The sequence below is a fragment of the Callorhinus ursinus genome, unplaced genomic scaffold, assembly GCF_003265705.2.
Source record: "Callorhinus ursinus isolate GAN/ISIS: 27379988/994484 unplaced genomic scaffold, GSC_fseal_2.0 scaffold10, whole genome shotgun sequence".
Classification (NCBI taxonomy): domain Eukaryota; kingdom Metazoa; phylum Chordata; class Mammalia; order Carnivora; family Otariidae; genus Callorhinus; species Callorhinus ursinus.
In genome coordinates this window covers 16,283,516-16,309,450 of record NW_027397072.1, presented here as the reverse complement: position 1 = coordinate 16,309,450, position 25,935 = coordinate 16,283,516, and the positions used below count along the sequence as shown (strand labels likewise).

General features: G+C 36.7%; 1 protein-coding gene and 1 pseudogene across 7 annotated transcripts in view; both read left to right on the top strand.

Moving 5' to 3' along the window:
• The window catches only part of PUM2 (pumilio RNA binding family member 2), a 103,234-nt gene that overhangs the window by 47,704 nt on the left and 29,595 nt on the right, over positions 1–25,935 (top strand). For 4 of the 7 annotated variants that reach the window (XM_073897033.1, XM_025867794.2, XM_025867793.2 and 1 more), the window contains 6 exons: positions 1,839–1,964; positions 4,699–4,841; positions 5,985–6,114; positions 18,791–18,934; positions 19,044–19,331; positions 23,527–23,763. In XM_073897033.1, coding sequence (XP_073753134.1) covers positions 1,839–1,964; positions 4,699–4,841; positions 5,985–6,114; positions 18,791–18,934; positions 19,044–19,331; positions 23,527–23,763 — 1,068 coding nt within the window. The remainder of the gene's footprint in view (positions 1–1,838; positions 1,965–4,698; positions 4,842–5,984; positions 6,115–18,790; positions 18,935–19,043; positions 19,332–23,526; positions 23,764–25,935) is intronic. The other 3 variants (XM_025867796.2, XM_025867795.2, XM_073897034.1) reach the window with 2 other exon arrangements.
• LOC112820800 (large ribosomal subunit protein eL19-like) lies at positions 10,666–11,355 on the top strand (annotated as a pseudogene).

Here is a 25,935-nt window from a genome sequence, read left to right as displayed (position 1 = left end):
TTTGTAGTGGTATGAGTGGTTATGAATACCACTGCATCCTTTGTTTTCTACTGTGATAAAGATAATTTATGGTAGAGGAACCAGAAAGAAATCTTGAAACCTTTGCCCTCAGGTATAGTTAAAGATGCAACTCTGAGCAAATGATTTTTTAAATAGTGCGGGGATTTTATTGAACCCTCTAATTCTTCCTCTATTAAAAGCAGATTTTTCATATGTCTTTTTTGTGCCTGTGCATGAACTCAGTGTTACGGGTTATGGCCACTATATTTAGAAATTAAATAGATTTATAGACATTAATAAAAAGAAAAATTAAGTAAAAAATAGGTTGTGTTGGAACTTTATAAGGATAATTTTTTTTGAGATATTTGTGGCGTGTGTGTGTGTGTGTATATATATATATATATATATATATGGACACTAGGTCAATGTGAAATACATTTCATATTATGGGTCAGTCAAAACATTTAAAAACTGCTATAATACAGAATGAGGTTTCTGAATCTCAATTTTTAAGATAAGTGCTCCTTTTGGATACTTTTTAAAAAGTTACTTATAGGGCGCCTGGGTGGCTCAGTTGGTTAAGCAACTGCCTTCGGCTCAGGTCATGATCCTGGAGTCCCGGGATCGAGTCCCGCATCGGGCTCCCTGCTCAGCGGGGAGTCTGCTTCTCCCTCTGACCCTCTTCCCTCTCATGCTCTCTCTCAAATAAATAAATAAAATCTTTAAAAAAAAAAAATAAATAAATAAAAATAAAAAGTTACTTATATCCACTTGCTTTTATACTCCTAGTCCCCCTTCTTAATTTAAGATTTTATTTTTAAGTAATCTCTACACCCAACATGGGGTTCAAACTCACAACCCTAGTATCAGGAGTCATATGTTCTACCACCTGAGTCTGCTAGGCACCCCATTAATTATCTTTTAAACTGAACCTTTTTGAGCTCTTTTAACTTTAAACACACCCCTTTTGTTATTTCCTCACCCTCACCTTGTCTCCATTATTTTCCAGAAGAGACGGCTCTGGCAGTTAGTACTTTATGGTAAATGGTATACACAGTGATTCCTCGAAACCAGCAGTTGTCTTGTCTCTAAGTACTGCAAATGAATATTTTAAAATCTTTCATAGCCTTTGCTAAGTTCACATTGGCATACATTAGATGCAGAAGTGGCCTTAAAATCACCATACTACTTAAAGCCCTTCATTTTTCTTCTGTTGCTTTTGGGGGGTAAAGTCCAAACTCCTTAACATAACCCAGGAAGATGTTTATGGGTCTTCCTTCTGTTTATAACTAGTTTTGTCTTGTCTTGCCCTTTAGTCCCGCTTCATCCTACCCACTCCTTCTGAAGCTTAAGTACCCCTTCTCTCTATGCCCATAGCACTTACTATGGCTATATTTTAATTGCCAATTTGCTTGTTTGTTTTTCTCATTAGATGGATTGATTTGTGAGGACAGAGCTTATCTGTCTTCCTCACTGGAATCCCTAGCTCATAGTATAGCTTAATAAAGATTGAATGAAAAACTACTGTTGAACAATAGTAGTTCTAGCTCTCAACATTTATCATGTGCCTTTTGTGCTAGTTCTATATAGTCATTTCATATTCAGGACCATTTAATTCTCACAAAAATCCTCTTAAGACGTGGTGATACGCCTGTTTAAAAAACGAAGAATCTTAGAGTCAGGTTGTGTTACATGCCCAAGGTCACTCATTTAATCAGAAGTTGAACCATTATACAGTCTCTTCCCTCACTCCAAATTTAGTGTAGAAATGATTTTACCTAATGAAGAAACTCATACTTTACATTTTCACTCATTATTTCCTCCCTTTTTAAATACAGCTGGTGTATTCTCAGCAGGCCTTGCTCCAGCTGCATTTGTGCCAAATCCATATATTATTAGTGCTGCTCCTCCAGGGACTGATCCATACACTGCAGCAGGATTGGCTGCAGCAGCAACATTAGCAGGTAACTTACTCTTCATCCTTGTTGCTTACTATGGATTTAGTTTTAATTCTGGTATAAGCTTTATTTTTGTCAATTTGAAGTTCCTAGGAAAATGAAACATTTATCTAAAATGAACTGAAGTTTCCAGAGAGTTAGTTTACTACTTTTCCTATTGTAATGCTAGGAAAAAGCCTAAGCCTGGTAACTCTTTTCCTCATGTACATAGTTGATTTATATTTCAGTTTTGTAGTTTCAGAAATCTTATATCAATCCCAAATCTTCCTTTTTGTGACTGTTTCTATTGCCCACAGAGACAGTGCAAAGTCAATTTACTTCTCATAAAATAAACTGGGGGTAGGTGCTATAAATACCCATGTCAGGGAGAGTATGAGGTAAGGAGCTTCAGCAATCTTGAAAGAATGAATATCTAGAAAGTAGTTTATTTAGCAGTATTAAAATGTGCAAGCCAACTGAGGGGCAAAATGGAGGGATGGAGTTGGAAAGAACTTAACTGTCAAAAACCTGAAGCGACCACTCAAAATCTGAAATGAAAGCCAGAACTATACAATGTTACATGTTAGTGGTATTGCAGTAAAGCTGGGAAAAAAATGTTTTTAAACCCAGAATTATATTGCTTATTTAAGTAGGGAGAGTTGTGTGCTGGTCAGGTGCTATCCTGTTAAGCAAAGCAATTTGTTGATCTTCTGTAGGGTTATGAGGAGGTTATTTTAGGCTGAGTTGGGTATAGAGACAAATGAATGAGTCTTAGGTATGGGTTATTATGTTGGTCACAGAGGCAGAAACAGGGTAGTATCAGCCACAGATGCATGTTCACTGGAGTAAGCCTGCCAGTTGAATTTCATTAACTCTAGACTACCATGATTTTTTTCACTTTGTTCACTGATGTGAATTGTCAGTAAGTGCCACTTACTGCGAGTTGTTATCATGACCATAGAACAGTTACTTTTCCTAAGAGTTTGGGACTTTTTTTTATACTCAAGACTTTGTTTTAAGAAGTGAAAAAATAAATGTTAATGTCAAATTCTTGTTTGATAGCTCGCTTAGACTGAAACTAACCTGTCATATTCAGTAGTGTTTGGTGTAGATCTGCATGTGATTCCATAAAGAAGGGATGAACTGTCTTGGTGCCATTTAACTGGATGTTAGTATGTAAAGTTCTGGTGTATCATACAATCTGTGGAATCAAAAGAAGCCCCTTTAAGAAATTGTTAGTTTTGAGAGTAAGTAGGCATTCTGGACTGAGGCTTTATGAGACCAGTGCTACCTAGTAAAATACAGTGTGAGCCAGATAATGTAATTTAAATTTTTCTAGTAGCTACATTATAAAATAAGTAAAAAACATGAAATTAATTTCAGTGTTTGATTTAGCCAAAATACCTAAAATATCATTTTAATACAATTTTAAGTTACTAATAGATGTTTTACACACACACACACACACACACACACACACACGTGCAAAGTCTTCAAAATCTTGTGTATATCATACTTATAGCACATCTCAGTTGGGTTATCCACAAGTGGCTTCTCGCTACTGTTTTGGGCAGACAGGTTTTAGGTAGATGTCTGACTCTTGTTTTGGTAATGTATTCTTCCTTCATAAATCCTGTTAATAGTTCTCATTGTAGAAATACATTTTATCTTTAAAATTTTAAATGCTTTTTACTTTAGTTGATTCAGTACAGTTGTGTACTGGGCTCTATTTTTCTCCAAAACAAAGTAAAACCAAGAGTTTAACTTTATAAAATGTTAAATAGCTATACTAAAATCATACCAGTGGAATTTTAGACCATCTTTATTATATCAATCCATAATCATGACATCTTATTCATCAGCTTAATGATGGGGCTATATGTGCATGCTATTTCCTCTCCTGGAAGCAAATTTATCTTAAATAAATAGAATAGAGCAATAACAATTCATTCTGTTTTTCCTACTTTGCTTTCACATGTCTGTGTCTGTCTGTCTGCTTTATATTACCTAGTTCTTTCTTGTCTTGACTCGCTAGTCCCATTTTCCTAACCATATAAACACTGAAGTTTATTTGTTTTCATGTGATTTTCAATTGTTTTGGGAAAATTGTGACTAATTCTGTTTCAAATGTGAAGAATGTGTTTAATAAAAACTTAAAAATATTTTTAAATTCAAGATTTACAATTCAGGTAACAGTTGTAGCAAGCTTGGTACCAGGATGTTCCCTAGTTTTATGTTCTAGATTGCAAAGAAAAAGATAAAAGTGTTTTTATTGTTGTAATTCTTTTCAATAGTCAGAAAATGATCTTTCTTAAGAGAATTTGAATTGAACATAGTAAATCTTAAAATTTTATGATGTCTAATGTTCCCTAAAAATATTATGTGTTTGCCAGTATCAAACCCATAAACTGGCATTCAGTAAATGTTGGATACATTGCTAAGTATCCTGTCAATTCATTGGTCCTCTTGACATTAGCTTTACCATCTCCACTAAGGCCGCTGCTGTCACTCCTGAATACTTTCTCTTTTAATAAACATGCCTGAATGAGACTGTCCCCCTAATAGAATCAGAAAAAAATAGAAAGTATGTAGCAGATGTTAAGTTTTTACTTTACAACTAAAGTAAGAAGCAGATTATAAGGACATTTGCTCTAAGTCTTATACACTGTTCTTTTTATGATCTAATGGTAACTGACCTCATTTATCTATAAAATGTAAGTAACTTTTTTTTTGGGGGGGTGGGGTGGGGTGTGGGGTTTAGGTCCAGCAGTGGTTCCACCTCAGTATTATGGTGTTCCGTGGGGGGTGTATCCAGCCAATTTATTTCAGCAGCAAGCTGCAGCTGCGGCAAACAACACAGCAAATCAGCAAGCAGCATCACAAGCTCAGCCTGGACAGCAACAGGTATAGGCCTGCCTTCATTAAATTAATACCTGAAGAGTCTCTGAAATTGCATGAGTTCCTAGTCAAGATCTGTGTCTTTTCATCTTCTTCAATATGTAGTACAGTACCTAGTATATAATTGATATACAAGTATTGATTACATTTTTTCTAATTATAAGAATTTAAAGATTTGGATGTACTCCATTTCTATGTTTCTGTTATTGAAACTCTTGAAATCTCTAGGAATTTTTAATTTTCTTTTCATCACCTCTTCAAGTGTGCTAATTTTCCTAATTAACACTTCATTTTCTTCTGAGTATTTAAATTACTATTTTAAATATTAGTATATATCTGAGCAGAAAAAGATTAATTACTGGGTACTTTATATTTTTAAGCAAGATGAAAATATATTCACTAAACATTAGATTTAACTTCTTAAAATAGAAAATCTTTATTACAAAGTGCTGCCGCGCCCCCCCCCCTTTCCTGGAACTATTTTAATAATGTAGAAACACTATTGATGATTTCAGAATTCTGGTTGTCAATTTCTTCATATTAATACCAAAGAAGCAACTTAATTCCAAGAATAGTGTTACTTGACAACTAAATTTTGTTCTAAATTTCCTTTATATACTTGAATACTATATTGATGTTCTGTTGAAGCTGTTCTTTGGCTCAGTCCTTGTAGATTATACCACAGCATGATTTAATAAATTCTTTCTTAACCTATATCTTCTTTGGGCAAACATGAAAATACCATACTACCTGAACAATATACACACCTACATGTGAGGCTTACTTACACAGGTGGTGTTAACAGTAAATCCCCCTTGTCCTGAATTTCCCTCTCCAGATAAATTTCTCTTATTTTTAGTACTACATTGGTGAGTTAAAGAACACAAATACTAGAAATAATTTCCCCCAAAGGCCTTCTAAAATTTCCATGTTACTTAATAAATTGTTCTAGTTGTCAAGAGCCAGTGATTGTGTTTTTGATTTTAAGTATTCTATATTTTTTCATGCCAAATCAACATTTCATTGCACATAAATATGTTCAAAGAATATCCAGAGACCGTGTGTCATACATAGAGAGTTGCCCAGGATAAATTTATTTATCTGTTACTTTATAATTTCATTTTTAAGGAAATCATTTGTCCTTTGTAGGTTCTTCGAGCTGGAGCAGGTCAGCGCCCTCTTACTCCCAATCAGGGCCAACAAGGGCAGCAGGCAGAATCACTCGCAGCAGCAAATCCAACTTTGGCTTTTGGTCAGGGTCTTGCTACCGGCATGCCAGGTATATAGTTATAGTTAGTTAATTGTAGAAATTTGCATAGGTTTGAAATGTTAAATGTAGCCACATTGAAGAGTGAAAAAAATCAAGAAATGTCTTTAGAGTCTTGCCTACCTTGCAATAAGTTATTTAGAACTCAGATGCCAATAGTTGAAATCAGTACTATTCATGAGACTTAACATGAATGGCATACATGTACTAGAATCCTCAGTGCATCCATTTTTTCTTCTGCATATGGCATAAGCTGTAGCATTTTCCCATCCTAACATAGCCCAGAATTCTTGAAGCAGTACTTCAAGAAATAAAATCAGTTAGAGTTGGCATGTAAGGTAAAACTTCTGTTTGCCATTGCTGCCAAAGAAGGAGGTCACTTCGTTAATATTCAGAAGTTTGCAGCTAAAATTTACCAATTTGAACATTGTTCCTTTGTGTTCAGCCCATTTATAGTATTTAAACTGTTACTTATAACCTGAATAGTGTCTTTGAAAATATGCCTTTGAAAGCCTAATACAAAGAAAATTATAAAAATTTCTTCCCATTGCCACACTACAACTTTCAGAAAGGGCCAACAAAATATATTTTTTTGTGAAGTAGGTATTTATGAAACCAGATAGAAAATTACTACTTTAATAATAATGGAAGGAGGAAGGTATTTTTCTTAATCCAATAAAAGCAGCACTTGCTATGTTTTTAAAGTGAAATTTAAAGCTGCATTTGAATATCAGTAGGTAATAGGTCACTTCCTATTCCTTCATTCTCTCCACTCCTAAAGACTCACATTCTCTTTTTTTCCCCCCTCACATTCTTTTAAATATGCTGCTTTTTCACTTTTAGTATATGAGTAGTTATATAGATTGCTAATTAATGAAATGTGAGTTCCAGTTTCCATTTAATTGTAATGTAGTTACATTTTCTATTCATATCACTTAGGAAATGTGTTTAATATACTGGAAAATATGTGTAGTTGAGGGTTTCTTTTATGTGTTACGCTGCTGAATACTTCTGTATGTTACTTTAAGGACTTCTCAATCGATTGCATTCATTCTATTTTCTCTGAGATTCTGAGGTCTGATTTTATCATCTTGCGTAGCCCTCTGGATAAAGAGAAGATGTTAATAAACTGCAGTCCCTGAAGTACAAATAATAGAATGGAAGTGTTCTCGTTCTTTTTTTTTTTTTTTTTTTTTTTTTTAAACCCAGCCATGTACTTGCTTTGGGGAAGCTGCTTTCCTGGAGCCATTGTGGATTAGAGACCTTTGAAAATGTACAGTGAAGCTGAAGTTACAGATGTGGAGGGACATGGAAACAAGGCTAAAGGGAACTGAGCTGAGTTTATGGAAGACACTGATAAGACTACTCTGGGCTCCTCTTTCTACCCCTTACTTTTAAGCCCTGCCTCCATGATTCCTTTGCAGTAATCCTAATATTAACTCAGTAACAATTGCAAAGTATGACCTCCTCTCCTCCATTCTTATTTTTCTCAGTTCTTTGTTGTATTTCATCATATTGATGATGTCCAACTCTTCTACAACTGCTCTCTACCATTACATTACCTTCTGTGATATTTTATTCTCCTCACTTTCCTTTCTCATGCTTTTTATCAGTCTCCCTTTCCTCTTTGTATATCCTTAAAAATGAAAGATAGTCTGGCTTAGTGACTAGATGCTTTGGAGTCACATCTGCCTAATTGCTGTAGCACTTAGTCATGTGACCTTGGCCAAGTTCCTTTCCTTTTTGAACTTAACTTCCAGTATTGGGACAATAGATACTTTACTTTTTTGTAGGGGAACGTCTGTCTACTTTCAGCTTTCCAGCCATCATACCTATACCAGTAAACTAATTGAGTTTACATCTACATCTTGGATTCTTTGCTGAACACTGAACACATTTCTGCTTTTGTATAGGACATTACTGTGTGTATGTTTCAGCCACTCCTCAAACTGACAGTGTCAAAAAATGAACTCTCTCCCAGATTTACTTACCTTACTGTTTACTCTATTTCACTATTAATATTAATTCCACTATCCTCTTTTTTTTCCCAGTACCAAAATAGTTTTATTTTCAACATTTACGAAGTTTAAGTTGTGCTAATTTCTGATACGTAAAAATTCGTATCCACTTAACTAGATATACACACACATAAATACATACCAACATAATTCATATCCATACCAACATAATTCATATCCATAGTAATACTTTGTTTTATCTATACAATTTCAATTCAGTTCAAATATTTTATCTTTTATGATAAACCTAATCTGTTCATGAGAATCTTCATTCCCTCTGAGGTAAGGAATATAATCCTGGGTAGAACTGGGATATGGTACTGGGATGGTCAGAACTGCTCCTAGCCCATACAGGGTACCTTGGTACAACTTAGGAAAGAAGCCACATTGTCTGAGTAGATACGGCCATATACCCATAAACTAAGCTTGGTGAGTGGAGCCTGATAGGATTTCAGCTCTCATTGCTTATCTCAGCCAGGTCCCCTTGTATAGGACACAACCTGCATGTAGGAGGCCATCCTAGAGAGCGCTGCTCAGTGGTGTTGCAAGCAGAAAGTGATCAGGCCACCTTTGTACAGCTTTACTCCTTGCTCCAAAAGACTGATCTAATTTGGCTGAGTTTGGTCAGATAGGGGGGGTCTCTTCTTCAAACCACTAATGCTAAATTAATTCAAGACAGCGGTCTCCTTGATGGAAGATCATTTTCACGCTTAAGTGTGTGAATGGCTGTGCCATATGCAAGTGGACTTTCAAGCTTTAGTCTTAAGAAAACAACCCAGTGTGAATTCTTGACTCCTAAAAATTACGCTGTCCAGCTGGCTATGGGGGAGCTATGCAATTCCCTCTTTTAAGTGTCTTTAGTCTTGAAGTACAAACTGTAAGGAAGGCTTTTTCCAAAACTATTAAGATGAATTCACCACTTGGAGTGGGAGCTCAAACCACTGCTTTCGGAGCCTCGGCTTGGCCGCCTTTACCCAGGAATAGTCTGGACTGTCTGAGGGGAGGAAAGAGGAGCCAGCAAGCAACCTCGGGCCTACAGGCCAGAGGACCAGGGCCATGGACGTCCCCATCTGCACACCTCAGCAAGGCAGATGCTTGGTACCACGCCCTCGAGGCTGTCCACTATCCTCTTGAACTAGAAACTTTTGGTTTCAGCCTCTGTATCATCTTCAACTCTTGATTTTCTTCTGTGCTCCACATTCAGTAATTTGTCCGTTTTTTTTTTTTTTTTTTAAGATTTTATTTATTAGTGAGAGAGAGAAACAGCATGAGAGGGGAGAGGGTCAGAGGGAGAAGCAGGCTCCCCGCTGAGCCAGGAGCCCGATGTGGAACTTGATCCCAGGATTCCGGGATCACGACCTGAGCCAAAGGCAGTCGCTCAACCAGCTGAGCCACCCAGGCGCCCAGTAACTTGTCCGTTCTTAATTATTCTGTCTCCTATTCATTTCTTTTCATCTGTGCTATTCTTGTTCAGCCTCTTCCTTACCCTCCCACTAACTGTCTGCCTTCAGTCTTTTCTGTTCATCTTTTTATTCTTTCATTTACCTTTCAAAAATACAGGTTAGTTTATACCATTCTGGTTCTTAATACTTTTAGTGATCTAATCCCAAACTATCTAATTGGTAGTATCCTTCTACAGTGCTATGCTTTAACACACTAGATCATATACTGCCCCCCAAAAATGCTTGTACTTTTATGCCTCTGGCCCTAGCTGATGACTTTTCACTTAGAGTACCTTTTTGTACATTTTAAGCAAAATTGAGATAGAGTTTAACATTTTCCTTTTTTTAAACTAGCTTTATAAACATTTTGTAATTAGCTTTGCTTGTCATCCTTTATATCCTTTCCATGATGCCTTCCCAAATCTTCCTTTCCCAGTGCTTTTTCATCAATAATTATCCTTTCTTCTCTGTTCTGTAGCACATAACTTGACCTGTCTTTAGTACTTCTGTCTGCCTTATTTCATTTAGCTATTTGATTTATTTTCTCAATTCTGCACTTATTTTTACCATGTTTAAAGGTAGAAAATGTCTTAAAATTAAAGTGGAACAGCTTTTTCTGTTTCTCCCTGAATGGCAGTTAGTAGATCAGTGTCATGTCTTAAAACAAAGTGGCATCTTAGAATTAAGGAAATAATACATTACACCCTCTACTAGATGGTACAGGTTTTGAGTGTGGGGACCATGTCTTTTTTTTTTTTTAAGTCCTTGGCTCTTTTTAGACTCTCTCAGTAGTAGAGAGGTAAGTACAAATTAGAAGCTTTTGAATTGAAAGATCATGAAAATGCTAAAAATTAAGCTTGTGAACTACACCTAAAACAACAGAAGACGAATATAAGAGGCTCAAATGCATACATTAGAAAATAAGTTTCTACTTAGGAACTATGAAAGGAAGAGAAAAAACCCAAAGAATTGTAGAAGGAAACCAAATAATAAAGATGGGAGCTGATGTGAATGAAATAGTTGGCAAACATACAATAAAAAGAGTCAGGCCCTCTGATTTTGCTTGATTCGACGTGCCGGCGGTTTGCAGGGCTTGCTTCCGTGGCCCCAGGTGGGAGAGATGAGCATGCTCAGGCTTCAGAAGAGGCTTGCCTCCAGTGTCCTCCGCTGTGGCAAAAAGAAGGTCTGGTTGGACCCCAACGAGACCAATGAAATCGCCAATGCCAACTCCCGTCAGCAGATCCGAAAACTGATCAAAGATGGGCTGATCATCCGGAAGCCTGTGACTGTCCATTCCTGGGCTTGGTGCCGTAAAAACACTTTGGCCCGCCGGAAGGGCAGACATATGGACATTGGTAAGAGAAAAGGTACTGCCAGTGCTCGGATGCCTGAGAAGGTCACCTGGATGAGGAGGATGAGAATTCTGCGCCGGCTGCTCAGAATCTAAGAAGATCGACCGCCACACGTACCACAGCCTGTACCTGAAAGTGAAGGGGAACGTGTTCAAGAACAAGCGGATTCTCATGGAACACATCCACAAGCTGAAGGCTGACAAGGCTCGCAAGAAGCTTCTGGCTGACCAGGCTGAGGCCCGCAGATCTAAGACCAAGGAGGCTTGCAAGCGCCGTGAAGAGCGGCTCCAGGCCAGGAAGGAGGAAATCATCAAGACTCTGTCCAAGGAGGAAGAGACAAAGAAATAAAACTCCTTCTCTTTTGTCTGTACATAAAGGCCTCAGCAAGAACACAGATCAGTTACTCAATAAAACCAACCTTTATCTGCTTTAAAAAAAAAAAAAAAGATTATCCCAAAAGTTACTGTCTTTGAAAGACAATAAAATTGATAAGCCTCTGAGAGACTTATAAAAAAAGATTTAAAACAGGCATAAATAGCTAGTATCAGATAAATAATCATTGGAAGCTATTAGGAACAATCTCCCGTTAACAAATTGGAAAATGTAGACAAAATGGACAAATAAATACTGAAAAATGTAACCAAACAGACTTGAGGATATATAGAAAATCTGAGTTCATTACTATTAAGGAAAACAGTTAAGTAATCAAAAATTTTCCCCCACAAAAACTTTAGGCCAGCATAAAACTTCAGTGGTGAATACCAGGTATTTGAGGAGGAAATAATTTGAATTTTTAAAATTCTAGAGAATAGAAGAGGACAGTGTACGTCCAAAGTCATTTTACAGGACTAGCAAAATCTAAATACTAGAATGTGTCACATTCAATGCAATCCCTGTCAAAATCCCACCAGCATCTTTCACAAAGCTAGAACAAACAATCCTAAAATTTGTATGGAACCACAAAAGACCCCAAATAGTCAATGCAGTCTTGAAAAAGAAAAGCATAGCTGGAGGCATCACAGTTCTGGACCTCAAGCTATATTACAAAGTTATAGTCATCAAGGCAGTATGGTACTGGCACAAAAAGAGATACATATATAAATAGAACAAAATAGAGAACCCAGAAATGGGCCCACAACTATATGGTTAGCTCATTTTCAACAAAGCTAGAAAGAATATCCAGTAGAAAAAAGACAGTCTCTTCAACGAATGGTGTTGGGAAAATTGGACAGCCACATGCAGAAGAATGAAACTGGACCATTTTCTTACACCACACACAACATTAAATTCAAAATGGATGAATGACCTAAATGTGAGACAAGAAGCCATCAAAATCCTGGAGGATAACACAACAGCAACCTCTTGAACATCAGGCCATAGCAATTTCTTACTAGAAAAATCTCCTGAGGTAAGGGGAAACAAGCAAAAACGAACTACTGGGACTTCATCAAGATAAAAAACTTCTGTATAGCAAAGGAAGCAACAAAACTAAAAGGCAACCTTCAGAATGGGAGAAGATACATGCAAATGACATCTGGGGGTTAGTATCTAAAATCTATGAACTTATCAAACTCAACACCCCCAAAAAACCAGATAATCCACTCAAGAAAGGGGCAGAAGACTTGAACAGACATTTCTCCAAAGAAAACATACAGATGGCTATAACAGACACATGGAAAGCTACTCAACATCACTCGGCATCAGGGAAATACAAATCAAAACTACAATGAGACACCACCTCACACCTGTCAGAATGGCTAAATTTAACAATACAGGAAACAACAGATGTTGGCGACGATGCTAAGAAAGGGGAATTCTCTTAACACTGCTGGTGGGAATGCAAACTTGTGCAGCCACTGTGGAAAACAGTATGGAGGTTCCTCAGAAAGTTAAAACTACAACTGCCCTGTGATCCTGTAATTGTACTGAGTAGATACTCGCCCAAAGGATACAACAATACTGATTCAGAGGGGTACTTGCACCCCAGTGTTTATAGCAGCAGTATCAACAATAGCCAAACTATGGAAAGAGCCTAAATGTCCATCGACTGAAGAATGAATAAAGAAGAAGAATGGCTTCTACTCAGCTATTAGAAAGAATGAAATCTTGCCATTTGCAGTGATGTGGTTGGAGCTAGAGTGTATTATGCTAAGTGAAATAAGTCAGCCAGAGAAAGACAGATACCATGTGATACACTCATATGTGGAATTTAAGAAACAAAACAGATGAACGTAGGGGAAGGGGGGGGGGAAGGGGAGGCAAACCATAAGAGAGCATCTTACTGATAGAGAGCAAGCTGAGTGAGGGTGGGTGGAGGGATGGGTATTAAGGAGGGCACTTGTGATGAGCACTGGGTGTTGTATGTAAGTGATGAATCACTAAATTCTACTCCTGAAAACCAATATTACACTATATGTTAACTGGAATGAATCTGTTTATTTATTTTTAAAGATTTTATTTCTTTATTTGATAGAGACAGAAACAATGAGAGAGAGAATACAAGCAGGGGGAGTGGGAGAGGGAGAAGCAGGCTTCCCACTGAATGAGGAGCCAGATGCGGGGCTCGATTCCAGGACCCCGGGATCATGACTTAAGCCGAAGGCAGATGCTTAACGACTGAGCCACCCAGGCGCCCCACTAACTGGAATTTAAATAAAAACTTGAAACTTTAAAAAAAAAAAAAGAAACTTCAATATTAAGAAATAGAAATAAAAACATCTAAATTTACATCGGTTAGAAAGTCAAAATTATTCTACTGTAATCCTTCTTAGTCTTCATCTCTTCGTAAAATCTGCTTTCAGATTACAAATCCTTAGAAATATCCAAATAGTTTGGGGGGCGCCTGGGTGGTTCAGTCGGTTAAGCGTCTGCCTTCGGCTCAGGTCATGATCCCAGGGTCCTGGGATCGAGTCCCGCATCAGGCTCCCTGCTCCTTGGGAGCCTGCTTCTCCCTCTGCTTCTCTCTCTCTCTCTCTCTCTCCTCCTCTGTCTCTCATGAATAAATAAATAAAATCTTTAAAAAAAAAAAATACAAATCCTTAGAAATATCCAAATAGTTTGGGGGGCGCCTGGGTGGTTCAGTCGGTTAAGTGTCTGCCTTCGGCTCAGGTCATGATCCCAGGGTCCTTAGCAGGGATCCTGCTTCTCCCTTTGCCTGCCACTCCCCCCTTCTTTGCGTGCTCTCTCTCTGTCTCTCTGTCAAATAAATAAAATCATAAATAAACTTCTAAAAAACCATCAGTGTCCAGATATTTTTTAAAACAAAGATAATATGTTGCATTTAGAAAATAATGTAAAACCTGTCAAGGACCATGTATAGATAAGGAAAATTACAGGCCAATCACACAAATACGGATTTAGAAATCCTAAATTATATATTAGCAAGCCAGATCTAGCAGTATATAAGCAGGATAATATATGAAGAATAAGTTGGTTTTATCCCTAGAATTCAAGAGGAACTTCAGGAAGTCACATAGTGTAATTTGCCACATTAAAAGATTAAAAGAAAGCAATCACAGGAACTTAAAGCCTCTTTAGCAAGTTAGGATTAGAAGATAACTTAATATGCTAAAGGGGGAATCGACACCCTCCCCCCAATGGATAACAAACTACCTCTTTATGGGAAATACTGAAAGTTTTAAGACTGGGAACAAGACAGGGATTTTTATTTACACTCAGCATGTTAGAGACCCTGGCCAGTGCTATAACATTAGAGAGAAATGAGAAAATTCTGTAAAGAAGAACTAAAAATGTCATTAAGAAAAAATATGACTATATTAAATGAATCTGTAGATAAAGTATCAGAATTAAAATGTTTTTTTTTTTTTTTTTTTAGATTTTATTTATTTGACAGAGACACAGCGAGAGCAGGAACACAAGCAGGGGGAGTGGGGGAGGGAGAAGCAGGCTTCCCACCCAGCAGGGAGCCCGATGCGGGGCTCGATCCCAGGACCCTGGGACCATGACCTGAGCCGAAGGCAGACGCTTAACGACTGAGCCACCCAGGCGCCCCAAGAATTAAAATGTTCTTGTTAAGGTTTTTGGATATGAAAATCAATTTAAAAATCTTTTCTGTTAACAGCATACTGTTTGAAAATGAAATTTTAAAGATTTTTAATTTATTTGAGAGAGCGAGCATGAGGGGTTGTGGGGGAGGAGCAGAGGGAGAGGGAGAAGCAGACTCCCTGCTGAGCGGGGAGCCAGATGCGGGGCTTGATCTCAGGATTTGGAGATCATGACCTGAGCCGAAGGCTGATGCTTAACCATCTGTGCCAACCAGGTGCCCTTGAAAATGAAAAATTTTAAAGCTAGTTACTTAATAGTAGTAGCAAGTACCTACGACTAAATTAAAAAAAAGTGTGCATGATTTCTATGGGAAGCAGGTTTGCTTGGACATTAAAGGAGACCTAAAGAGAGACACCTCTGGACAAGTAGGTATTTTAAATATGTTACTTCTCCCCCTATTAACCTGTGGTTTCAGTCATTCACAGTCAAAATTGCTAACACATTCTTCCTATGGTATTTTGACAGTTGATAGGATAATTTAATGAAAATACAAAGGGTCAATCAAGATGAAGCCACAACACTCCTAACAAAAATAACTAAAAAGGACTTGCTCTATTCTGAATTATTCTGGAGTCAGATTTACTCTAAAGCTGCAGTTAAATGCATGGAGAGAGAAACAGACCGGTGTAACAGAATAGAGACCCCAAAGGTGAGATCCCCAAAGAAATGGACAGCGAATAGCAAAGAAACCCTACAAAGCTGCGAATAGCAAAGAAACCCTACAAAGAAACCCTACAAAGCCCTACAAAACAGACCGGTGTAACAATAGAGACCCCAAAAGTGAGATCCCCAAAGAAATGGACAGCGAATAGCAAAGAAACCCTACAAAGCTGTAAGGGAATGACTTGTTTTACAAGAAAGATGAAATGAAATTGGTTGTTTTGGAAACTGAACCCTAGCCCTGCCTTGTGTTCAGTAACCAACTCCATTTGGATTTTTAGACCTAAATATGAAAAGTGGAATTTTAAAGCTATTATAATACAGGGAAATTTTGTTATAAAAATAAAGGAAATAATAAATTTGACACCATCACACCAAACATCACCATAAAGAGAATAGAAGGTCAGGCTAGGAATGGAAGAAGATATTTGCTACATATTAAAATTGTGAAAGATTTAGATACAACATAAAGAATTCTAAACTAGTAAGATACGGCAGCCCAGTAGGAAAATGGGTAAAAGATTTGAACAAAACTCTTCGAAAGAAAAATCCAAATGCCCAATTTGCATATGAAAAGAACCTCAGCCGCCTCAGTATGGGGGGGAATCAAAACCACAACAGATTACTTCTGCTTATCTTCCAGATTAGCCAGATTTAAAAGTCTGAGAATTAAAGACTTATTAAAGTCACAGAGCAGTTGAAACTAATACCAAAGTAGCAAGAGTGTAAATTTGCACAATCGGTGTCAACTCCTTAGATATATACCTTGGAGTAGAGAAATCTGCACACTTAACATACCAAGATACATGTACCAAATTTTTATAGCAATACTATTGGCAGTGTCCCCAAACCGGGAATGCTGTAAATGTAGAACAGATAAATGCATTGTGGTATCCATTCAGTGAGGTGCAGTAATGGAAATGTATATGTACATATACATGTACATATACGATAATGGAAATGTATATCTGTATACAACCACACGAATGAATCATACATGCAAATTTTTGAGTAACCCAAAACAAAAACGATGGTTAAGGAGGGATGCATTTATGGGTGGTAGAGTAGTGTGTAACACAAAGAGAAAGAGGAGATTGCGGTAGAGCAGGGACCTATGAGAGGTAGGGTTCTGGGCAGTGGTTCTGTTTCTTAACTTGGATGGTGGTTACGGTTTTTTTGGTTGTAGGCATTATATTGTACTTTTGGGTTTTGTACTCTTTTTTTTTTTTTTTTTTTTAAGATTTTATTTATTTGACAGAGACACAGCGAGAGAGGGAACCCAAGCAGGGGGAGTGGGAGAGGGAGAAGCAGGCTTCCCGCCGAGCAGGGAGCCCGATGCAGGACTCGATCCCAGGCCCCTGGGATTATGACCTGAGCCGAAAGCAGATGCTTAACGACTAAGCCACCCAGGCGCCCTGGGTTTTGTACTCTTATGTGTTTTATTTCACAACAGTAGATTTTTAAACACAAAGTATTGTGCTTTGCTTAATTGAGTACATTTTCTGTACTTTAAATAAGAAATTAACTCTCAACATCCTCTTTCTCCCCTCTGGCCCTTTTTACAGCAGAACTCCTCAGAAGCATTGTCTGTACTTGTTTGTGGTTCTTCCATTCTTGACTCAATTCACCACAGTTTGGCTTTCATCCCTTACCATAATGACTTCCATGTTGCTAAACCTATTGGTCAGTTCTCAACTCTTCTTAATAGCTTTTAGCAGCATTTGACATTGTTGATATCTTAGCCTTCATTGAAATTCTTTTTTCTTTGGCCTGCAACACATCACATTGTTCTAATTTTCTTTCTTCTTACTGGCTATTCCTTCATAGTTCTTCCCTGGTTCCTTCTCTCTCCAACCTCTTAATCTGAAGTTCTTTGTCCATAGATCCCTTTTTAATTTTCTTGGTGATTTCATCCTTTACAGCTCCAGCTTGGACCTCTCTTCCAAAGTCAAGACTTTTATATCCTATTTTGACATCTCCAGTTGGATATCTAATAATCTCTCTTCAGATTTATCACATTCGTTCTCTGAGGAGAGGGCTTGAAAGCTCTGCCTTCCCTCCTAGGTTTTGCCCTATATGTCTCTTTATTTGGCTGGTCCTCCTAATTTATATCCGTTTATAACGAAACTAATTGCAAAACAGAATTATGTATTTAATTAAAAACAACCTTTGCATATGAAAGTGTTGGCCCTAGTGGTGAAGGTAGTGTTTAAACTTAAAACTATCAGAGGTTGCCAGTGCCTTTTTGCAAATGGTGTCAGGCTGCTGAACCTGAATCCTTGTCGCTGTATAGGACAGCCTTTCTCAACCTGACTTCTGGGAGGGGAGCTTTCCTGCATTGAAGTATCTCTTGTATGTAGTTAACTCCTCTCCTGTGCATCTAGAGTGGTACTTGTTTTATACTATCCTTGGGAGAATTGGCAAAATAGTCACTTTTCTGTTCACAGTAGTTACTTTCTGTTCTGTGGTTAAGATAAGGAATCTCCACTGAGAAAGGCTGCTAAGATAAAAACTTCACTCTTCTGTAGTTCTGAATAGTGCAAATTGTCACCTGTCTTGTGCTTAGGGCTATGATAAAAACTAATGCCTGCATGATTTTTATTCAAACTTTAGCTTGAGAACCTTTACAAAAAGAGTTACCTTAATGATTTTAAAGTATCTGTTTATATCATGACTTAAGTTTTTAAATGAATGCTTACAAATGAAAATCTAAGGGAATGCTGGTAATGAAGCACTTGGTTTAGAACTTATTAAAATTGCATAATTGACAATTCTTATAGCATTCTATCTCACATGCCTTAAGTCTTTCCAATCTCCTCTCAGAACTAATAGGTAATATTTTTCAAATATCAGTGCTTGATAGCCTATAGTTTCTGTATCGAAGAAGGTACCTTGTTATTCTGTGGTCCGTAAGTGGAAGCCAGCTCTTAAAATTCAGAGAAAACAATTTTACCTACACTCTTAATACATTTCCATGTATTTAGTAAGTAATATCTTCTCAGATGTGTTTGCTTTTCATATCATAACTAATGATTTTAACAGTATACGATTCTATTTTCTGGTTGATAAAAACAAATGCAGGGGGAAATAAACATGCATGTTCCTATAATAAATGTTTTCATTAGTAAACATTTATTTTAATATTATCTAGGCTATCAAGTACTAGCTCCAACTGCCTATTATGATCAGACTGGTGCCTTAGTGGTTGGCCCTGGAGCAAGAACTGGCCTTGGAGCTCCAGTTCGTTTAATGGCTCCAACACCTGTTTTAATTAGTTCAGCAGCAGCACAAGCTGGTAAGTGTAACTGATGTTTTCAGGGATAATATTTTTCTGGTGTTCTTTGAGATAGTTTAAAAATAGTCTTTTGAGTAGTTTCAAGAAGTATCTGAAATTTATTTTCCAGCAGCGGCAGCAGCAGCTGGAGGGACTGCAACTAGTCTCACAGGCGGCACAAACGGTCTGTTTCGGCCAGTTGGCACTCAGCCACCACAGCAGCAGCCGCCGCCGCCACCAAGCACCAATCTACAGTCTAATTCATTTTACGGGAGCTCTTCTTTGACTAGTAGCTCCCAGAGCAGTTCTTTATTTTCTCATGGACCCGGCCAACCTGGAAGTACATCTCTTGGCTTTGGAAGCAGTAGCTCTTTGGGTGCTGCTATAGGCTCCGCCCTCAGTGGATTTGGTTCATCAGGTAAGTTGCCTTTTAAGATGAGTGTACTCTGCTAAGTGGACATGAGGTATATGTATATTTTTAATAATAAATATTAATAAATAGCTTGTAGCGTAGAAAAGACAGGAATAAAATACTGGTTTATTAGTGTAATTCTGTATGAAAAAAACTACCTCCTGCAAATCTTTAAGTATTTATGAGTGTATTTATGAATGTTTAGCTCATTTCAAACAGCCCATCTTTTACCCAGATATAGTACATTTTCCCCTGGCTTTAAGAATTGTATTACTGTAATTTTTGTTTAGTAAGGTTTGTTTGGAGCAATATATTTTATACTAATTACTAGCTCTTCCTTATTCTTTATGTAATAATGATTGAGGAAGTAAATATTTTGCCATCTTAAATTTCTGGTATTTTAAAAAATTGTCTTTGTGTGCTTATCAGATATTCTTATTAAATGCTAGTGGTTCATTATGGTTTTTTAGTTGGTATGATATATAAAAATAAAATACAATGAAATGTTCTAATCAGAAGCCCCTAGGAAACTACCAATGTGCTTATCTTTTAGACTAAATAATTTAGCCTTTATCACTAAAAATTCATCTAAAAGGATGTTTCTTCTCATATCCTGGTTTTATATATAATACTTAACAAATTTAAATATGAAGTAAGCTTCACAAAATAATTCACCCACAACAGACTGATTCTGTAACTGAGGAATGACTAGGTGAAGTCTGAAGAGGCCCACATTGACTCCCTATTGATACACCTTGTGGTATCATTCTCTGAGGTTTCCATAGTATTCAGGAAACATTAGAGGAAAAATAACTTTGCCTAGTTCTGTTGGTACAGTTAATTGGCAGCCCTTTCTTCCTGAGGGGCAGGGCAATTTATTCAGACCTCAGGAGATTTTCTATTTCTATAAAGTTCTAGAATGTTTTAATACCTGCTTCTCATCTGTTTTCCCACCACCTTAAAATACTGTATGCTTTTCTGGTGTGGAAAATGGCAAAACTAACACGGGCCAGTTATTATTAAATAGGTTTGCCTGTTTTCTAAGAAAGGATCTTCTGAACTTTCAACACTCATAAGAGGAATGGTCTAAAACAGCTATAAACTTTTAGATGCAGAATGCTTTTTTTGTTATAATGAAGTACAATAGGGAAATAATCACAGTTGTAGAAACAAAGTTACCTAAAGAATGGGCACAAGAACTTCTGAGGGAAAATCAGGTGAACATGTAGACTCTTCAATCTTTTAATTTTCCTACTTGAGTTTTTCATTTCTTTTGGATTTCAGTATTTTTATTTCTACCCAAGCACTCCCACAGGACTCATTTTTTGTTTCTAAAACAGTTGACAAGCATTTTCCCCCAAATAATCTAACATGCTGAAGAAAACTGAAAGAACATATAACTTTTAAAAGATAAACTTTGTAGAAATAACTAGTTTCTAAACTAGAGATTATAGACTGTAAATGATTCAGAAAAAAACAGAAAAGCTTTGATAAATCTCCTATTCCCTTTTCTAATAAAACATGTCACTGATGGTCGGAATAGATTTGTAGGTCCCCTTATCCAGTTCTTTAAATTCCCATTTGTCTCTTAGTTGTTAAGGTCCTTTCCCCCAGCATTCAGGAACTGGTTGGCATGAACATATTGTTCCCTACAAATACTTCCTGCAGATGCCTCTTTCCCCAAAACTGATCTTCTTCATGCCTCCCTTATTTATAATCATTGCTTATGCAATTCTGACTACCAGTTTGGGTGCCTCTGTTTACCTTGCTTCAGAAGGCATTAGCAGTTGCCACTCCTGGATGCCAGTACATAGCCTGTCATCTTCCCCTTCCTCTTGGACATTTTGTGAGAGTTCATTCAAGTGCCGCACGTGTGTACTCTTAAAACAGGTCTACCCGCTGCCGTTTCAGCACTATGGCAATTCCATACCTCTATGAAATCTAAAACGATAGTATGGTTATGTGCACATACACACACACACAGAATCTGACACAGTCATTCTCTTACCTATATGATGAAATTATTAACACTTATCAGTGTTAAATACCCCAGCTTATAACACAGTTGCTAGGAAGCTTAGCCATTATAATAGAGTAACGAAATCATCCTTTCTATGACCCATTATTTAGAAAGTGTTGGAAGTTTGTAATTTAGCATTTTATGCACAGTTGACAAGTTAGTGACTCCACTGTTGGTCTAGCCTTTTAGATATTTTAGGTATACTTTGTTTCATATTTCATAGTCACACTGTTGGAGATAATTTAGGCATATAGTAAAAGTTAAAGGAGCCAGATTTTAGGTTTAAAATAAAACTATTTCTGATTTAGTTTTAAATGTTTGGCTTGGCTTTTCCTTTTTGGAGGAAAATAATATTGCATGTATCAAAACTGTGGGGTTCTTTGGTTATTTGCCAGGGGAATGACAGTGCCACTGCTCTCATTAGAGAGCTGTTGTCTTTTTCCTTGTCAGTTACATTGTTTTCTGAAATAAATAGGAATTCTAATTGTAGCCATGTTCTAGAACAATCACTTTGACAGTGTCCTTTTAAATTAGCATAGTTAATGTAGCATATGTTGACAGTTTTGCCAAAAGCAACTCAAAGAAGAAATATTTATTACATTAGTGTTTATATTTGGTTTTGCTATTAAAATGCATATAGCTGTATAGTATTTCCCTGTTAACGATGTCTTAAAATGTACAATTTTCAATAAAACATATGATCAGTCTTTCAGAAACCACACTGGCTGGTATAAAAGGTTGACTTGTGTTTTAATAATTTGCGTCATACAGTGGTGTGAGCCTGGTATTTTTCTTTTATAAGAATCTTGAATTTGGCAAAACCAATGTAATTGTTTTCTATCTGTATTACAAGCTTAACTTGGTCTACCCATCATGTGCTTTGCTTAATTTTTCTCTTAATTTTTTCATTATACCCTAATGACCTACTTAAAATTGACTTATGATTAGAAAACCAAGACCTAATAGAAACTTTAAAAATTCTCTTGAAAAATGTTACCATATTGGTCCGAATACAGAGCTTGCTCTTTAAAAACTTGACAAGAAACATAATATGAAATTCCCTTAGGTGTAAAAGGCATTCAGTTAAAAAACAAAAAAAAGGCCAGTGTTTAGAAATAGGAAAGAAGCACTTGAAAATGTGGCCGCTGAGACTTCAGAATTGGGAGTTTTGAACAGCCCTTTTAAACACTTGGTAAAGAATTTGATTATCCAATGTGTCGATTAACAGATCTTGGGGTATTTTTTTGAGCATGCATCAGTACATGGTAATGAGATTCTACCATTGTTTCATGATTTTGCGGAGTACAAAAGGAAAAAAAGACTAGAAGGTTGAATTTGGGATTAAGTAAAAAGAATTTAGTATGTAGTTCAGTAAGAGATGTATTATGAGAGAATTGTGTATTATCTAAGAAAAAAAAGGCTTATCAGTCTTCACTTGAGTAAGGGCCTTGTAAAACCGGTAGAATCTTAGGAATGGACGATCCCAAGGGGTAAGTGAAAACATGTCTTTGGTGTGATAACAGTAATGAGAGCTATTAATTTTCTAAAAGGACGGTTAGTTTTTCATATCTATTTTATAATTAGTTGTTGAAGGATAGGGAGAATGTGTAATGTGAAAAATACTGAGAAGTTAGTTGTCATCTCTATTTCACAACTGACTGATATTCGGGCCAATATGGACTTAAAGGACAATGGTTTGAACACAAGCTAGAAGCAAAATTAAATGTGAATGGTGAAGGCAATGTATTATTAATCTATTTATCAGGGTAATCCTTTCTTGGCATTGAGTTGAAGTCTAAGAACCTGATTCCAGAGATTAGGACACTACCAAAATTTAACCTTATTGGAATTTAATCTCTAGCGTCTCCTAAAGCCGACACCTTACAATTCCAGGGTTTATAAATCATACCAGGGTATTAAAGCACAGTAATCATATGTGTCAGTGGTAAATATGTGTGATATGAGTGCTCTGTTAAGTATTTGGTTACTTATTGGGGTGCATTTATACCCTTTTATGATTAATAAGTTAGTTTATATAGTTATCACAGTAATTATCTTCTCCATAATGTTTCTAAAAATAATTATTGTGATCACTTCTGTTATTTCCCAGCAAGAGTTGGGGATAGGTTTTATTCAGTTAACACATGTATGTAATTAGGGTTTTTTTTATTTCTTCTTCAGTTGGCAGTTCTGCAAGTAGTAGTGCCACAAGGAGAGAGTCTCTATCTACTAGCTCTGACTTGTACAAAAGATCTAGTAGCAGCCTAGCACCCATAGGGCAACCATTTTACAATAGTCTGGGATTTTCCTCCTCTCCAAGTCCAATAGGCATGCCTCTGCCAAGCCAAACTCCAGGACATTCACTTACGCCACCGCCATCACTTTCATCACATGGATCCTCATCCAGTTTGCATTTAGGTAAAAAAAAAAAACCAAAACCCTTTTTATTTGTATGTATACATGTAAGTGTGTTTGTGTGTGTGTTTATAATATATGTAAAATATTTAATGTTGGATAAAACATGCCAAATTGCTTTTGCTTTTAGATATTAGCCTTTTGAAAAAGTTCTACTTTCGTGAAAATTCAAAGTGAGGGTCTAATGTACAGTAAGGTAAAGACCCCTATTGTATCTTATGTTTCTTTTATGAAATACAGTGGTGTGTTTTTTCTTGTCTGTGCTTTTGATTTGTGTGTGTTTTAGATCATCTGAAAAGTCAACTGTTTAAACCTGATAGTAAAAGAAATTTTACTGTTGCAAGTTTTTGCACACCTAAAGGAAAACATTAGTCACATAGTTAACTGAGGTTCAAATAATTTAGATTAGTACAATGGTTTTTGCTTTGGCCTTTGAGTGCCTGGCCATTTTCTCAAAGGTTGTATCAGGGTATATGAACTTAGTATGTTTATGAGTTGAGTCTTATGGGTTTGGTCCATATACTCTTACTTTTGAATATGTCGTTAGTTTAAGAAAAAAAATGTTTTAGGCTTGTTATACCCTTAAATTTGGAGCATTTAGAACTCTTGTTTCTATCTATATGTTAAAATTGCCCCCCACCCCAAGATGATTGAGATGGTGGTTACCCTTTTCCCTCTCCAGGACGTATTTATTCATGTAGTTAACAGTATTTTTAAGAGATTTTGGATATCAGAGGCTGTGTATGAATCCCTGTCTCTTCAAGGAAAGTTATTTGATTAAAATTAGATTTTGAATTTTTGTAACTTTAGTAAACTCAAAACTGAGATTCTTTTTTTTTTGATTTTTATGTGCTTGGAAAGATTTAAATCAGCTTGTGATTTAAAAAGTAATGTTGGCTCTTGTTAGCAAATATAAGTTAGTGATTATATTTGACCCCCCCCGTCATAAGCGTATAGCAGTTTTTTCCTTAAGTTCATTAATACATAAGTGTCCATGTAACAAAAGGATCTTTTGCAGTGATCATTGTTTAGATATATGTCATTGTGAAGTGGCCTAGAGTTTTAAAGGCTGGTCCTGTGCCCCAAATTCTGGGTCCTTGCTCTTTTGTAGATATTAAATATATACAACTATTAATTTATTTGGGTGGGGTCCTAAGATCTCCTATACAGCACTATTTGTGTAAACTTAGTTTTTAGCCTGACACCTTTGTTCATTTACCATCTTTTCTTGGTCATAGGAGCTGCTCAGTTCCTGATCGCTATTATATCTACTCAGACCCACTCACTCCCACCACCCCCATGTAAGACATGCCTTTGAAACTTTGAAATGGACACAAAAATTTGGAACATAACAAGCCTAAGAATAGGTCTTTCATAATAGTTTTGTGTTTTATTTGTTAAAAATTATATTTGTCATGTCCTGTCCTTACCTAGGTAAGTTCCAGATCAGATTCCTGTCAACTGTTAGTGCTTATGTTGTGCTTAGAGCCTGTAAAAATGGCATTATTTTACATAGCTTACTTAGAAATTAAACACAAATGACTTTTTAGATGTATCTATAATTAAACAGCAATCAAGATATTTTTCTTCAGACTGTAAAGAACCCAGCTGTGTAGATGCTTAGGGAAGAAATTCTTGTCAGTTAAGAGAAATAATCATCATTTGGGCCAGCATTTCTGCATTATAGCCTGATACTTTTGTACCCAAAGTTAAACCCCTTAGTTTAGCTTCAGCTGGAAATCTGGTTAATACACCTCTGATTAGAATTATCTGTAGATGACTTTCTTTTGTGATCTCCCAATTTCCTTTAGTTTTAGCTATAGTAAGATTGGCAATATTGTTAACAAGGACCATATGGACCCTGCCAGGTTGGAATAATTTAATAGATTTCATAAATTTGCTCTTTTTTTTTTTTTAAAGATTTTATTTATTTATTTGAGAGAGAGAGCACATGAGAGGAGGGAGGGTCAGAGGGAGAAGCAGACTCCCTGCTGAGCAGGGAGCCCGATGCGGGACCCGATCCTGGAACTCCAGGATCATGACCCGAGCCGAAGGCAGTCGCCCAACCAACTGAGCCACCCAGGCGCCCTCATAAATTTGCTCTTTACATAGTGTTCATGGAAGTAATCTTTGCTTTCATCTGATTAAATCACAATACAAGACTTACATGTTCTC